Source organism: Molossus molossus, unplaced genomic scaffold (genome assembly GCF_014108415.1).
Source record: "Molossus molossus isolate mMolMol1 unplaced genomic scaffold, mMolMol1.p scaffold_m16_p_1, whole genome shotgun sequence".
NCBI lineage: Eukaryota > Metazoa > Chordata > Mammalia > Chiroptera > Molossidae > Molossus > Molossus molossus.
Genome location: NW_023425344.1, coordinates 221,873,319 through 221,890,321, shown reverse-complemented (window position 1 = coordinate 221,890,321; position 17,003 = coordinate 221,873,319). Strand labels below are relative to the sequence as shown.

Sequence of the window (17,003 nt, the reverse complement as noted above, 5' to 3'; positions counted from 1 at the left end):
AGGAAAAAAAACCACAAGCAACACAAAAGCAAAGAACTTTCAACTTTACAAACACTGGGAGGGCAACAGCTGGTCAGCCGAGATTAAAGGAGCGTGAGAGAACACCTCCCATCTCCTGACTTCTCCTCCCCTACAGGGGTGCCCGAGCCAGCCAGGGCTCGCTTTTACAGCCTGTGCAGATGACCTTGTTCCAGCTAAGATAGGGGTTCTTTTGATCTCTGCAGGGGATGCTCTGGGCCTGCAGCTGGCAGATATTAATAGTGCAGGGTCCGCTGTGGTGGAAGAGATCTCTCAGTTGAGCCAGGTCACTTATATTCCCTGCTCTGTATCAGAGCAGAAGGGACTTCATCTCCCCGAATCAGCCCCTGCTGAGTACTTCTCTCGGGTCAACTTGGATCACTGCTTCGCTGGCTACTCTGTGGTCACTTGTTCTCACCCACACTGTTTTCAAGAGAGTGCTGTTTGGCACTGCCCTTTGCGCTGCAGCTGAAATCAATCACAGGGCAGGGTGGGCCTTGAGCTCACTCATCAGGGCGTGCTTCTCGTGCACACTGGTTTGCACACACTTCCTGTGCATGTGTCTGTGTAGAAGAAACACAGACAGCAAGAGAAGAGCAGACAAGACCAGGAGTGTTTATAGACAGCGAGATGGGAGAAGAGATGATTACAGGTATGCCAGAGGTACCAATGCTAAGATTTCTGAAGATCATTCTTCCCACCCTGAAAAGTCAGAATTTTAAAACCCCATCACCTCCTGAATGCTCCTGATCTCAGGCCCACATTCTGATCTTTTCTTCTAGAAAAGACTTCAGCAATCTTATATTCATCCAACCTGTCACTTAACAGAAAGAAAACAGAGGCCAAAGTGATTCAACAACCTGCTCAAGATCACAGAGCTAATAAAACAACGGCAAAGCTAATACCATGAATGCAATGTATACCCATTAATCACAGTGACGTTAACAAATGTTGTAATATATTTGAATAGGTATACATATTCTAAGAAACGTGTCCATTTGAATTCACTGGTAAGGAACTTCATTATAGACTTCAGGAAAAATATTTCTATAGCCTCTTCACTTGCTCAGCTATGCAAGGAAAGATGAAAAAATCAAGTGTTTCCATTCTCCCTTGGATTTCATAATAAGAAAAAGTTGTCTAAGAATGAACCGGTAACCCTTTCTTTGCCACGAACACAATGTTACCGTTTTCTTGAAGAAGTTACACTGGAGCCACAAAGCAATTTCCTTTGTTATCTGTTTCTCTCCTCTTCTTTGCTTAAGATAAACCAGAAAGCCAAGACAAAGAAAAGTAGTCTTATTTATTGGTTTTCCTATAAAGAAACAAGATACTTTTTTCTCCTCAGAGTTTAATAAATGTGGGCGCGCGTGCGTGTGATGTTTAAAATAAGTATAACAATTTTTTTTTAATTTTTTTTTTATCCTCACCCGAGGATATTTTTCCATTTTTTGTACAGATAGAGTGGAAGGGAGAGAGAGGAAGGAGAGAGAGAGAGAGAAACATCGACGTGAAGGGACACATCGAGTGGCTGCCACCCGCACGACCAACCAGGGCCAGGGACAAACTGCAACCGAAGTACGTGCCCTTAGCGGGAACCGAACCTGGGTCTCTCCGGACCACAGGCCGACGCTCTAACCGCTGAGCCAAACTGGCCAGGGCAGTATAACAATTTTTAATGATGCTTATAGGTGCCTTATGTGATTCTTGCGGTTACTGTTCTTACAAAGTATTAACTACGGTGTTCATTTAGCGTTTATTTTTTGTCTGTATGTGCCTAGAACTTTGCTAGTCACTCATGCACAACATAGACACAAAAAGAATACGAGAGAGTCTATGCCCTTAAAATACCTGCCAATGTAGTTGGGAACCCATGTAAAGGTACTTTTCTAGACCTCTTCTTTACATAGTGAAGCAGGTAGAGGGGCCACAGAGGAGGAACAGAGAGTGAGACCCATGCGCCCTGGAATAGGCAAGGAAGTTTTGTGGTCTTTAAGTAAACCTTGAAGGAGTGGCAGGCTCTGGGAAGAAAAGAAGAGGTAGGCCCTGGTCGGTTTGGCTCAGCGGTTGGAGCATTGGCCTGCGGTCTGGAGAGACCCGGGTTCTGTACCTCGGTTGCAGTTTGTCCCCGGCCCTGGTTGGGTTGTGTAGGTGGCAGCCACTCGATGTGTCCCTTCACATCGATGTTTCTCTCTCTCTCTCTCTCTCTCTCCTCCTCCCACTCTATCTGAACAAAATATCGAACAATGTCCTCAGGTGAGGATAAAAAAAAGAAAAGAAGAGGTATAAGTGAAAAGGGCAACACTATTCAAGACTAGGTGAGTGCTCCCTGCAGAGGCCCAGGGCCCGCACACTCAGCCTAGCAGCTTCAGCCAAGGGAATGGCAAGAACACAGTCTGAACAGGAAGGAGAGACCACACTGCGAAGTGTTAAGAAGTACTGACTTTATACAACTCAACAAAAGGAAGACAAAGAACCCAATTAAAGAATGGGCAGAGGAACTAAATAGACACCTCTCCAAACAGGACATACAAATGGCCAAGAGACATATAAAGAAATGTTCAACATCACTAATCATCAGAGAGATGCAAATTAAAGCAACAATGAGGTATCACCTCACACCTGTCAAAATGACCACCATCAAAAAATCATCAAACAAGTGTTGGCGAGGGTGTGGAGAAAAGGAGACTCTAGTACACTGCTGGTGGGAATGCAGACTGCTGCAGCCTCTATGGAAAACAATATGGTGTTACCTCAAAAAATTAAAAATTGAACTGCCATTTGACCCAGTGATCCCACTTCTAGGAATATACCCTAAGAAGCCTGAAACACCAATCAGAAAGAATATATGTACCCCCATGTTCATAGCAGCACTATTTACAATAGCTAAGATCTGGAAACAGCCCAAGTGTCCATCAGTAGACAAATGGATAAAAAGCTGTGGTACATGTACACAATGGAGTACTATGCAGCTGTAAGAAAGAAAGATCTCTTATCCTTTGAGACGACATGGAGGGACCTGGAAAGTATTATCCTAAGTGAAACAAGCCAAGCAGAAAAAGACAAATACCATGTGATCTCACTTATTTGTGGAATATAATGATCATAACAGTCTGAGGAATAGGATAGACCCAGAGACGTGGAAGTAGGGTACAGACTGACAACCCTCAGAAGAGGGGGTGGGGGGAAGGGAAGAGATAAATCACAGAACTTATATGCATGTACACATAACCAATGGACATGGACAACAAAGCCGGACCGGGGGGGGGGGGGGGATGGGGAGGAGGGTGTCAATGGGGTAAAAAAGGAGAAACATCTGTAACAAAAATAAAATAAATAAATAAATTTATAAATAAAAAAAGATGGCCTTTAAAAAAGAAGTACTGACTTTATCTAGTGGTGTTTTGGAAACAGATCCATGCAAAAGAAAAGAAAAATAACCTAATTTTTAGCATTTGCTAATTTCCAGGGTGTAAATACTTCCACCCTGGCTGATTTCCAGCTGACAAGTCACAAAGTCCTTAACATTTTTCGATCAGCTTACTGACTGTAGCCCGCTCTCCGACAAGGCTTCCCCGAAGAGAGCGACACAGGGAAGGAAAGCCCGAGCAGGTAAGTGCCACTTGGTAGCAGCAGAGTGGAAACTGCAGAGTCTGGAGTTGAGAGATATTTTGGAATTTTATTAAAACAATCCAACTGTGGGTTAATGAGTCAGCTGATCACAACACAAATAACAAAAAATGGGGGGGGGGGGGACGGACTGGGGATAGATATTTGAAAAGAAAGACCCTATATAGCCTTGAAGGAACAAAAGGCATGAGAGATGAAATGATTCAGGTGTCTATGTCCAAGATGGGGGCGTGATAGTGCATCACTGAAGGCAGAAACAGGGTACACAGTACATTTTACTACTGCTTTATTTATTTATTTTTTTAATCCTCACCCGAGGACATTTTTTTATTTTTTGTTCAGATAGAGTGGGAGGGAGAGAGAGGAAGAGAGAGAGAGAGAGAGAGAGAGAGAGAGAGAGAGAAACACGACGTGAAAGGGACACATCGAGTGGCTGCCACCCGCACGACCAACCAGGGCCGGGGACAAACTGCAACCGAGGTACGCGCCCTTAGCAGGAACCGAACCCGGGTCTCTAGGGACCGCAGGCCAACGCTCCAACCGCTGAGCCAAACCGGCCAGGGCCATTTTACTATGCTTTAAATAAGCAATTTGTTTTCACTCCAAAAACTACCACTGAGAAGCAGGGGTGTAGTCCTTGCATTTTGGGGGACCATAAACTGAGGTCGATCCATGGAAGACCACCTGGGCACTCAGGAGCCTTGTGAGGCCTGGAAGTTCCATATCTTCCATTATGAATAATTCTCAGATAAAGGAGAGTGCAGAGGGGCCTGGAACAGCTATGCACACACACAGGCCCACAGCGTTCTGTCCTGAGAGGTTACAACCAGCAGAGTTCAGAAATGTCACGTAAGAACTTTCAGTAACACTAGAAACCACCCACTGGCTCGGTGGTGTAATTCCCCAGTCTACGTAAACCAGAGCCAGCCTGACCTTTGCAGGCATGGGATGGTAGAGCACACTTTGCAGAATCGCCGGTGCAGTGCATTTTTCTTCATCTTTCTGTGAAGCTGATAGGGGACGCCACATCACCAGCACATCGCACTGCTGCACCCTTCCCCAGTCTAAAGTACCCAGCACAAAAAAGGCTGAACTGCTGCGGGGCCACTGGTAAAGCCAACCTCTGAGCATCAGTCTCGAAAACAGAGTCAGTTAAAAGTTCACCAGCCCTCCTACTAAGGACCCAAAGCAGCCTACAGAGGAGCAACAAGCCTCAAGGCGGAGGTGATGGGTGCCTGTTAAGGTGACTCACTCGAGTGGAAAAGGAAGCTCACTTATAGTGACAGAGCAAGAGACTTTCCAAACATAAGGGTTCAGATGCTAGGAAAGGTGGCCAAGCCCACTTCGCGGGGCTCCGGCTGGGTTCACTGGCCGGGGCCTGTTAGCTGTGTCTCCAGCTCTCCAGGAGGCAGGGTGGTGGGCTGCATGTCCGTGTCAAGTTTCAGCCCCTCTAGGACGGATCCCTTACCTTCAGACAGGGACAAATCATCAGCTGGAGACACCAGGTCTGCCTGAGAAGCGAGGGCTCCGCTCAGATGGGTTGTAATTTGATTCGTCAAGATAACCTGTGAACAGACAGGGAGAGGTGGGGGACAGGGAGAAGAGAGAAGACCACATTAATTATTAGAGCTATCAGAAGGCGGACTGTGGCTCAGGGGAAGACTGATAAGTACACAGGTAGGAAAACCCCCACGCTGACTTTCATCAACTTTATCTGTAGCCAGCATATCTGGCAAAGCCCACAGGTCCTTCAAAACACAGAAAAAGGAGGAAACGGGCTTCCTTTCAGAGCTTAAACCATTACTCAACTGGCCCTGAATGCCAAGGAAGCTGGGACTGAGAGAGGCTGTATTAGCTGAACAGAAGGCTGACCAGGAAATTAATATGTATGCGCACGCATTTTATTAAACTTTCACTTTTAAGATTATATCCACCACCCTAGTTACTAGTGCTGAATAAAAGCAATAACTTAAAATTTGGGTGCCTGTGCCTTCTTTCTTTGTTAAATCAAAAGTCAGAGTTTTATGACCAAATTTGTGAAATTAAAGTAAGATTTATCCATAAAGGAATAACACTCTTCTTTTGAATTATAGTCCCACAAAATAATTCCAGAGTCTTACTAAATATTTAAAACACAAACTATTACAATCCTATCTATGCAAAATAAAGTTCATAATACTTAAAATTCCTACAAAAGACTCTAAAATTACCGAATTCACATCGTCTACTGCCACACCATGTTTTCACATTTGGTTCGGTCAAAAAACTATTATTTTCCTTACAAATTCTCACTTATAAAATGTACTCTATTGTTTACAAACCTACAGAAAGAATGAAATACAAATACTCTCCTGGAAAATTGCAACATCACTAATACTGATCATTTCCCAGGGTTTGGGCGGTTCCCCCCATGGGTAGAAAGAAACCATGAGCATTTGGGACCTAAAATGTGCACCTAGTTGGACTATCTTGTTCTGTCGCAGGGTCAGCTATGGTTTTGTTATCACCCTGATTTGAACAGAAATGAAAATCATTTCCATTCTTTATTGTCCGGCTTTTCAGCCACACCTCTGTTGCTGTCTCTTGAATGGCCAGTGACACGTTATAAATCCTGTGCCAATGGCAGCTTAATTGAGGGCTGAGACAGGAGCATGATGGCAAGGTCAGGGGAAGAAATGAAGTACTCTGTTAGCAAAGACAACCTTCCCGAGGTCTTTGTGTGTCAACCAGGCGCACAAGTCTCCAGCTGCTCTCCAGCGAAGATCGGATATTGCAGCATTCCACCGAGTATGAGCAATCCTACCGCTTGTGTTATTTTATGTTGCTACTTTTCATTTACTGGTAAGAACCACCTATGATATGTCTTCAATTAAAATGGCTGGACATGGTCAAATAACAGTCTGCTCTTGTACGTATTTAGGAGCATGATTTAGCAGTTGTGTTCATTTCTCTCTTTATAATATAGAATATGGGCTTTGGAGTTCAATAAAACTGGGTTCAGATTCTGACTCTGACACTGTGAACATTGGAAAAGTTACTTAAACTGGAAGCTTTGTTTGTGCATAGGCAAAATAACACCTATCACATAGGACTGTTTTGAGAATTACATGAGAGAATCAGTGTAAGGTAGTTAACATAGTGTCTGGCACACAGTGAATATTCAACCAATAAAAGCCATTGTTGTCATTATTCCTCAGAAGGGCGCTGTATAGGTCAGGACATTAATATATTCCCTGTGCCTCAGACAATTGGATATAATAATAAAATACCAAATCACAATTTTCTACATCAGTATATACTTTCGTACTTACTCATTTTTACCAGTCTTAGTCCTAAGTTTTACATAATTGCAAAGAATTTGTGTAAAAATCTCAGTAAGAAAAAGATAGTGATCATTGAAATAAAGGCTGATAAGATACTGACACTGTTCTGAAAATACCGTGTGCTTTATCTACCAATGAAGAAAATGATGTATCTGCCTGTCCTAGTTTAAAAAAAAAAAAAAAAAAAGTGTTCCTTCTGAGACATCTAAAAACGTAAGTTCTATTTTTCAGGGGATTCTTTTAAAAGATGGGTTGGTGATAATAAATAGAACTCTAATGACATACTAACAGTGATAAGATTAAAAAAATACTGAATAACTTCCATGCAAAGCATGTCATCATATACATAGGGGAAAATAAAGATGTAAAGGCACCGTTGTCCTATTTTAAAACTTGTATGTTAAAAGATAAGGCATTTACTAAAATACCAGACCACATTTTCTCACTTGTATTATTATTTCGTTGAAATTGGTACTGAGGTGATGGTTTTAGTGTACCTAACTACTAAAATGATACCCTGCAGAGCCTGAAACCAAACTACTGTACAGATGTATCTCAAAAACAACCACTCTCAGTTCCACTTCCAATGGAAGAATAGGTGGAGAAGAAAACATTTTCACTCTCCAATGGCAAGAGAACAAACTCCTATGTGGTTTTGTCAATAATTTTCTCCCTTTTTATTATGACTCTGAAATACAAATCAGTGAAGGTGTACATAGCAACCAAACCCAGGGGGTTGCTAATCACACCATCTCACTGAATTGCTATTTTTTTTTTTTTTAATCTGATTTACAGCAACACAATAGAATGGAAACATTTCCAAAGAGCATCGATGACAAATAATCAGAACGTGGGCAGAAGCCTATAGATGTGTTGGCCTCTGAGGAGTCTGGACACTTGAAAACAACATTCTTAAAATAACTTATAAAATACTACCACAAGTTATGAGCAGAGTCTGACACTGGCTGGCTTCTGAGCATGAGTTCTGAGGGGCTTTCCTGATGCTTCGCTTCCATTGCAAAGGTGGGAGCTTTTGTTGCTTGGAACCAAATCTGGGCAAGAGCAGTTTGCACAGTGGTTAGGAAAAGGGCTTTAGAGCCAGACAGACCTGAGTTCAGATCCTGAACCACTTACTAGCTGTGTGACATTGGGCAAGTTTCATAACCTCTCTGGGCATGATAATACTTAACTCACGGGGCTTTGAGGATGAAACTGGATAATGCGTATGAAGTCCTTAGCATGGTGCCTGGCCAGCGGTAAATAAATACTTAACAAAGGTCAGCCCCATCATTGTCTCTAATTATTCTTTGCTGATTTGTACCTTGCTTGCTTAGATAGAAAACCCATGCCTGACCCCTTTTGAACAGCATACAGCCCACTGCTGACAAAGAACAAATATTTGCTATTGATATGCTCCAAAAGCAACAAAAAATTAATTTAAATTGCATCTGTCATTTTTGCCAATTCTCTAAAAGTGTGGTTTATTTAAAACACTTCCCACCCCCACCCCAACACACACCCGTCTACTACAAATCCAAAGGCAGCGTGGACTCTTGGACTAAAGGAAAGAAATATATTTTTTTAAATAGTTATGATTCCATCAGAAGCCAGGAGGAGAGGGTATCCAACTTAGTTTATTCTTCAGGAAGAAGAAAACCATCCACCTACTGGGGGGCAAACCTGGCAAGTGGTAAAGTAACAAGTATACTGGAGCTTAATACCTATACTCAGTGTATGGGAACAACGAGCTCTCTAAAGAAGAAAGAACTTCAGGGTACAGAGTCATAAATAACTAATATTCGTATTATAAACTAGAGAAAAGAGATGAAGAGACAGGAGCCAGTTCAAGACCAGTGACCTAGTCAGGCAGATGGGTGGGAATGAATGCCGTTTTGGTCAGAAGGCAGAGGGTCCTAGGGATGACAAACCAACCAACACACAAACAGACAAAAAGAAAAGATAATATGACTCATTTCTGCTAAGTATCCAAGATAGCTTAAGAGCAAATACCTGGAGACAAGGGGGTAGGAACAGACTAAGCTGGTCAGCTGAACCATCAATCCCAAGGTCAGGGGACTGGTGAGCTGGAGTCCACTGACCAACTGGGCCCGACTCTGCTGGTCTCTGAGCCTATGTGGACTGTCTGTCTCCAGCGGACCCACCGTTGTTCAGCTGTGCTGTGACCAGGCCACACCTGGCTATAGCCACAACCTATTGCACCTGCTGCTGGTCCAGAATACGTTCTGCCTTGTGGGACATACCTGTGTCTAGTCTGATCTACCCTACAGTGAAGAACTTGGGAGTATCTTTGCCGGGGCCTCCATGAGTAGCTACTTAGTACATTCAAGCCACTGTGAGTACTGGAAAACAGTGGACAGAAGAGAAAATGGGACAGCCCTGGAGAAATCAGAGTGGGGACCTCCAGCCTAAAGGCACAGCCTCTAATGGAGGAAGCTTCTTTTAGTTGACTTTTGGAAAGTGGCAGAGAAGAGGGATTGGTGGTCAGCCAGGGACAGAATAGGTTGGAATGGGATATCTGGCCGTTTGCTCAGCAGAGGAGATATTTATGGGAAGCAAAACAACTCAATTATTTACAAGGAAGATTTTTCTTTAAGGACTTAAGAACATGTCCTCATTTAGCTTGCTGTGGGGACAGGTGAGAGGTAAATTTTGTAACCCACACCTTCCACAGAGTGAACTAAAATCACCTGAGAGCAATAGTTAATAAGAGATTTTTAGAAGAGGGATGCACAGGCCTCCCTGCCCACCCCCTCCTGAGGCCGCGCTGGGCAGAGGAGGGGAAGAACTCTTAACCAGACCCACGGGCGGGTGAGCTCTCCAGGCCTTGACGTCCAGGTCTCAAGAGCTTGATCTATAAAAGTAATGAACAAAGGGATCTAAGGTACACTAAAAGATGATCAAAATCTTATATTGAAACAAGTGCAATCGTGGGACAAGAGTCCTTCTGGACTGCGACACTAATAAAGAACCCTAAGTCAAAAAGGGAAATAGCTTCAGCTTCTCCGAGAGTGTCAGGCATTTGAGGTCATCCTAGTCGAACTCGGCCCGTCTTCCTGGGGCTTTGCAGTGCCCTCCGATGCGTGTGGCTCGTCACCTGCAAGGCCCACGGGAGGCCTGGACACTAAAACACTCCATGGGACTCCAGGCAAACACCAAGTCTAGGGGGCAGGCTAGGCTAGAGGAATCACGAGGCAACCTCTGCATCTCAGGGACATTTTTCTGCCCATAAAAACACCTGCTTCCGCCTCCCGTCCACTCCCTGCCAGAAATCTGCCACGATCTAACAAAGAGAATCAGAGTTTCAAAATCACTTTAACTGGGCATGTAGGGCTAGATGCAGTGATTATCCTGATACTTGCAATGCCCAGGGAAGCAGGCCGCCCGCTGCATGACCTGGCCCGCCAGAGGAGCGTCCTCTGAGGGATAGACAGGGACTAGGGGCTGACTGCTCACAAACTGCCCCCTGCCACTAGCCCTAGCGCCCTCCAAGTGACAGGGCTCTGCTCTTCATCACCTCAGAAGGCATCATTCATTTTTTCTCTTTTTGCTTTAAAAATGGTCTGTTGGCTTAAAGTACACTTTTTAACAATGTTACTTTGGGTATCTAAAATGATCCTAATCGACAGATATGACAGTGACCTAGCCTTTCTATCCAAGCAGAAGCCTGGGATAAGTCAGAAATTCCGAGTTTTAATCCTGCCCTGTGAATGGTTGCTGAATGTCTTGCTTTGAAAGAGACCAAGGCCGGAAGTCTCCTGTGAGAAACTGTTAAGGTTCATTGAGTCTTTTCATCACCCAGGCCTGAGAGAAAGGCCCTAAAGTGGTTTTCACCACACTCTCCTCTTGCTTTCCGACCATGATGTGCCTGCCCCAACCCGCCTGCTGGGATAAGAGCTGGGGGGCAGGGACGTGGGGGACCAGGGAAGGGTGAGAAGCAGAGGAAAATGGACAAACAGAGCGTGCGGGGGTGCTGGGCGCAGTGCAGGAACAAGGGCATGTCCCCTCTAAAGTGAGTTGAGAGAGCCACCCCCACAATTCCCCGGACAACTCTCCATTCCTCTCCCTTCCCATGGCTTTCAACTTCAAAAAGTGATATCCAATATTTGCTGGGAGAAGTCAGACTAAATATTTTGGAGTTTGAGCATCAGAAATCTGGTTTTACTATTCACTGGCTTAGTTTTGCCATGCTCTGGAAAATTAGAAATCATTCCATTATGGAAAAAACTAATTTTTCGTTAGCTTCGGCCCAGAGAATATCAACTGTGGGTTCGAGAATGAAGACCTGATGAGGTTTTCGAGTTGCAGCCTGCTGTTTCCATCCTGCAGGTCTGCATGGCCATTGTTTTCTGCGAACACCTGAAAGGCTGTGGGGGATTTTCCTTTGGAAAGATTTGTGGTAAAAGGATCAAACTTCAATTTGGCTTGAAAAAGACACTGTTGTGGGATTCGGGCAGCTGCCTTTTATTTCTGGCTCTGTCACTTACCTGCTGTGCAATTCTGGGAAATGCTCCTAACCCCTCTGTACCTAAAACTGTTAAATCCACAGAAAATGTAAAGAAAGTGCATGTGTTAAGACTATAAATGTAGCAGGCTGCTATGAAAAATGTTACACATTTCATTTTGCATTAGTATCGGTGTTATACTTAACACCAGTCATTATCATCCATTCTCAATGACTCTCATCACCTCTGACCTTGAAAAATCCATCCTGCGCAGAACTTACTGGCTGTTGCCAAGAAAGGGGGGGTAGGGGGTAGGAGGGAACAAGACAGAAATCTTCATAAAATTCACACCTCTTATTATGGACCTAGAGGACAAAAAAAATCTCTTTTGGAGATTTCACTGAAATTCACAGGCAGAGCTAGAGAAACACTCTGCCTGGTCTAAGTCCCTAAAGAAGACACTGATCCCAGTACCAGGCAACATAGATGGAGGGAAAGACTCTCCACAGCCTTGCACAAACACAAACACAGTCACAAAGAAATTGGTAATAATACCTCCTCCACTTCATTTTAGCCATTGCCCAGACCACTGAGTTCAGAGGAAACACACCGAGGTAGAACTATGCCTGCCATTTGGCCAAAATAAACACAAGATAAAGCTGCAGGGCCCTGGCTTTCTCCTTGGCCTACTTCTTCTGGGGTGCGCACGCAAGGGGCTGCAGTGGAAACCCTGGCAAGCCACGGGCGCCCTCGCCGTGGGCGTGAAGAACTCGGGTCCCACTGGCGGCACGCAGTTCCACCGGCCTGAGGTTAACACGTGTTGGTTCCGGGTCTCAGACAGAGCGGCAGTTGTAAGGAGGCTGCCGGCTGCAGGCTGGTGTGCTGTTTCCACCTCCAGCCCAGCCTCAGCATCCTGTTGGTGATCGTGGGGCTGCAGGAAATGGCACGCACCGCTGGTGAACTGCCAGGGTGCCCCGCGGGAGCTTCAGATGGTGCACTCTACAGTTAGCACGGGCCAAGGTCTCTGGCCAGCCGGGGCTTGGAAAACAAGAACTGTCGGGTGACTCAGGTTCGCGGATGTGGAAGAAACCGTCTGACCAGCCGTCGCCATACTGTCCATTTCCCATGGCCCAGTCGCTTGTTGCGGGGAGTTTGTTTGGCTCTCTTCGCCCACTCCCTGGCTGCCCACGGAGCCCCACAGACAGGCAGGGGAGGTGAATTTCCAACATCCCCCTGAGTTTCTGATGACCTTTTAGGTGTTTTTGTTACTTGATGGTGCTTTCTATTCATGTGCGCTCCTGGGCTCTGGGGATTCCCCTCCCTTTGATTTGTAAGCAGGATTAGAAAGACACAGCTTTGTGATCAGTCCATCATAGAAGGCTGCTGTTAACTGATTTCCCCTCCTCAGACTCATCTGAAACCAAGACCACTGTTCTGTTGACTCACTTGCTCCCTGGGGGGCGGGAGGGGTCTGAAAACACTGTTCTTGGCGGAGTCTAGACTGATAGACACCAACACTGCTGTTCTCCAGCTCCAGCCACGCACACAGTGGCTTCCAGTAGGGAGAAGCTGAAGCCCAGAGGTGCCTCTGGTCTCACCCCACCTGCGAGAAGTCTCCAAAGGAGGACGAGCCAACACTGTCTGCCTCCTTGCATCTCTGTGCCACCTTGGCTCTCCAAACTCTAAAGCTGGGCATGTGCATCCAATCTAACTCCAGAGTGAATCTGTGGCACAAAACAGGAGCAAAGGCCACTCACTATCTGTTCAAATGGAGGTCAAATATCTGCCTAGCAACACATTTCCAAGGAAGCAGCCTCATCAGAAACGCTTTTGAACAACAACTATTTATTTGATATCCTCAAGGAAAGGATATTGTGTAAGGTGTTATTGCTTTAAAAGGGAATGTTGGGGGTGAGTGGGATGGAATCAGTGTCCGTACTTAAATAAATGACAAATAAACAATAACAGATAAACAATAATAACCTACAATTAAACAGAGTCGACACAGGCGAGACACAAGAATAGGTCCAGAACAAATACACTAAAATGACTAAATATTGACATGGTGAGCGGGGACCGGCTTCGCTCCATGGCAGTGCCCCAGAGTGGAGACAGTCCATCCTGGTCACCAACAAGCCGCCTCCCAATCACGTGCTCTAGGTCCATAGGCGGAGGTCCCAGCCAAGAACAGATCACACGCGAGGCACAAGCCCTAACAAGATGACAAACGCCCACTCTGGTGGCTTGGGAACAGCCGCCTGGAGCTCGGTCCCAGAGGAAACATGAGGTTGGGTGAGGCCTCACAGTTGCCAGAGGGCATGGCGGGGCGCGTGTGAGTGAGTGCCCGTGAGAGCTTCGGTGCTCTCCCCTTTCCAGGCACGTCCGCAGGACGGTCGTTGCTGACCCTCGGCACCCGCGAGGGCCGCTGGGAAGCAGCGGAAGCAGCTGTTGTGTGTCCAGAGCGGGGCTCTGGGTCAGACCTCCTGGGTGTCCACCTCAGCTCCACCACTCACTAGGGTGTAAACGCAGGTGGGTTCCTTAGGCCCTCTGCGCCTCGCCTTCCTCAGCTATGTGACACCTGGACCCGAGCTGAGGATGAATGGCCGGCCTGTGAAGCACTTCGGACAGTGCCTACCCCCTAGCCGGCGCCTAAGTGAAGGGAGTTCTCCTCCCCACTTCCGGTTTCCCAGGGGAAGGCGAGGCTGTGATCTTGCCATTACCTCTGCACTTCTCACGGTCGCTCGCTCTCACCCTGCACCAGTGCCCAGTGTGAACCGTCCTGCTTCTTCTTCTTCACATGTCCACCTTTCTGGGGCCCGTTCAAGTGCCACCTCTTCCGTGGAATCTCTCCGAACAACACGAGGCCCAGTGACCTCTAAGTTCCTAATACTCCCACTTTAGAACCAGTCCCAAGTGATTCAGTCTGAGAAGTTTTTCTCATCGTGTCGTATGCGTTATTCTCTCTGCCTCTAGTGTAAGTGGTATGAGATGCTGTGAAGTTCAAGGCCCCAGCCCCGTGACTAACACACATTAGCTCAATCCATCCTCACACCTCAGTGAGGCAAACATTGTTATCCCAGTTTTGAGGATGAGGGAACTAAAGTTCAGAGAAGCTGAGCAATTTTTTCAGACCGAACAGATAGTCTGTGGGAGGGCCAGACTCAAACCCAGCCCGTCTGGCTCTCCGGCCGTCGCCGGTCCTGCCACGTAAAAGACCCCAACGTGAACACACTCCTCGTGGACACCTGTGGTGACTTTCTGCAGGGCAGGGCATTCGCTGACAGCAGACTGAGCAACCTCGCGTTGTTTAAGGCCAGTCTCATGTAAAGGACAACGGCACAAGCTCTTTAACCATCAGTGGCAAGGAGAAACCAGTGGCCTCCGGAACGCTGTTTGGTGGAGTTGGAAACGCTGTCTGCAGCCCACGGAGGAAGCATGCTCCAGCAGGTCCGGCGAGAGAAAGGACACACACTCCTGGACTCTATTTCTGTCTTCCCCACTAACCACTCTGCTAATATTTTCACTTCTGCTAAAATGTGATGACAAGAGTTTCACAAGAAAGGTTGCCACATAAGAGCAGAGTGAGAACGGGCAGTTAGCTGGTTCGATGTGGCAGAGCCACAACCAGTTGGGATCTGAACTAGGAGGTCATCGCGGGGACCAAGTCCACGTGGGCGTTGGTCTTCCCAGCTCCACTTCAGACTCAGAGAGAGTGGCCCTGGGTAGGGAGTAATACTGGAATAGACATTATAATAATATTTATGTTTTTAAACAAGGGCTATCTTTAGTTTACTTAGTATCTACCGTTTGAGAAGTTTGTTCTTGTTTTCCTACTTGACGTTTGTATTATTTTCAGATTTCTCCCTGTACAATGGTGGTGCTAAATAAGAGAAAAGTTAGTTGATTCTTAGTATATTTGGTAGTCAACTCATGAAGTGTCTTAGTGCCCCTTACATCCCGATGGAGCCCCTGGCCTTCCGGTGAAAACACAGCTGGGATCGAGGTGGTCGGGCAGAGGTTTGTCCTTGGCCTCTGCAGTCACCCAGCCAAGAGACCAGGCCTGAAAGGACTAGGAAGGTTCCTTCAGTCCTTCAAGGCACATCAGGATCCCTTTGAAAAAAGGGACGCAGGGCCTGTGGGTGGTGGCTATCCACTTCCACACATCTAAAGTCCTCCTGAATTCAGAACCCTGGAGCTGCGGGCAAGCCTTGCAGAAGACTTCCTGCTTCCGTCAGGACCGGGGACGGGCCCGCTGCTTCCGTCAGGACCGGGGACGGGCCGCTGCTTCCGTCAGGACCGGGGACGGGCCTGCTGCTTCCGTCAGGACCGGGGACGGGCCTGCCTGAGGATGCATGCCCTGCTGCTTTGGAAAGGGAGGACGAGTATGTTCTTTTCTGTCTGGTTATTTACAACAGAGTGATCCTTCTCATGGACTCGTCCTGCCCTCCCCAGGACCACACTGAAATGACTAAATCTGCCTGCTGCTCCAGTGAATCCAGTCAAATAAATAAGTCAATTCTCTTTAAGTCTGTGGTCTCAACTCCTTGTTGGTTTATTGCAAAATTAAAGGGCACACAGAGTAGAACCATCAATCAGTAACCAGCAGAGGAATAAGCTCTTTGTGGAATGCACTGAGAAGCAGAAAAGAAGAAAAAAATGAAAAGAAAGCTCATGAAATGGTCATTTGTGAGGAGAACAGAGAAAAATAATCTGCATTGCACATGCAGCATCATTTAGGAAAAGTCCTATTAAAGGTTCCCATCCTGCCAGGAGAGCGAGTGCAGGAACGCAAACAAAAATCCCTCAAAATGCTCTGTCATTTATCAGGCTGGTTTCTTGTGGGTTTTGCTGTATTCCATAGACATAGCCAGAGATCACAGGGCCAAGGGGCTGGGCAGTGACTCAGCAGGCTCAGGACCAGGGGAAGGAGGGGATCCTGCTGTTGTTTATTATAAAATAAATAAACGTAACTGGCTCCCTCTGCCTTTACCCCAACCTGGGAGCTCTAGTCAATGCTATTTGATGAGGGTAAAAATTGAAGAGCAATATATAGTCTAGAGGAAGAAAATAACACCTATTGAGTACCCATGGAATGCAAACACCATGCGTGATGGCTTATTTACATAACCTTCTTTAATCCTCCTTGTGACCCTACCCTACGAGGGCAGGGCGGTGACAACACGTCCACTGTAAGGGTACTCGTACTCAGTAACTTGCCTAGCTTGCATCAGGCAGTAACATCTATGGGACTCCAAGATCATTCCTTTCAACCTGATACACTGTGTTCAAGCATGACATCAGAAAACTATTGTGACAATCTCAATCCTGCTGAAAAAAAGTAAATAAGTAGTCCTGGAAAGAGCATAATCCTCCATCCTTGGTCTACTTAGCACAGTTCACTGTATACAACTCGTATTCTTGCCCATTTCACAGGAGAGGAAAGCAAGGTGCCAAGAGGTGTAGGGAACTGTTCACACTTGTAAGCGAAAGAGCCATTAGGCCACAATGTGGCTCGAATTCTCACCCACGTAAGATGTAGCCTTTGAAATAACTTGGTAATGCAGAAAAA

General features: G+C 46.2%; 1 protein-coding gene across 1 annotated transcript in view; it reads right to left on the bottom strand.

The window, feature by feature from the left end:
• Positions 1-17,003, bottom strand: part of RAD51B (RAD51 paralog B) — a 547,382-nt gene that overhangs the window by 156,052 nt on the left and 374,327 nt on the right. Inside the window, exon 8 of the mRNA XM_036267364.1 lies at positions 5,117-5,213. Within this exon, the coding sequence (XP_036123257.1) occupies positions 5,117-5,213 (97 nt within the window). The remainder of the gene's footprint in view (positions 1-5,116; positions 5,214-17,003) is intronic.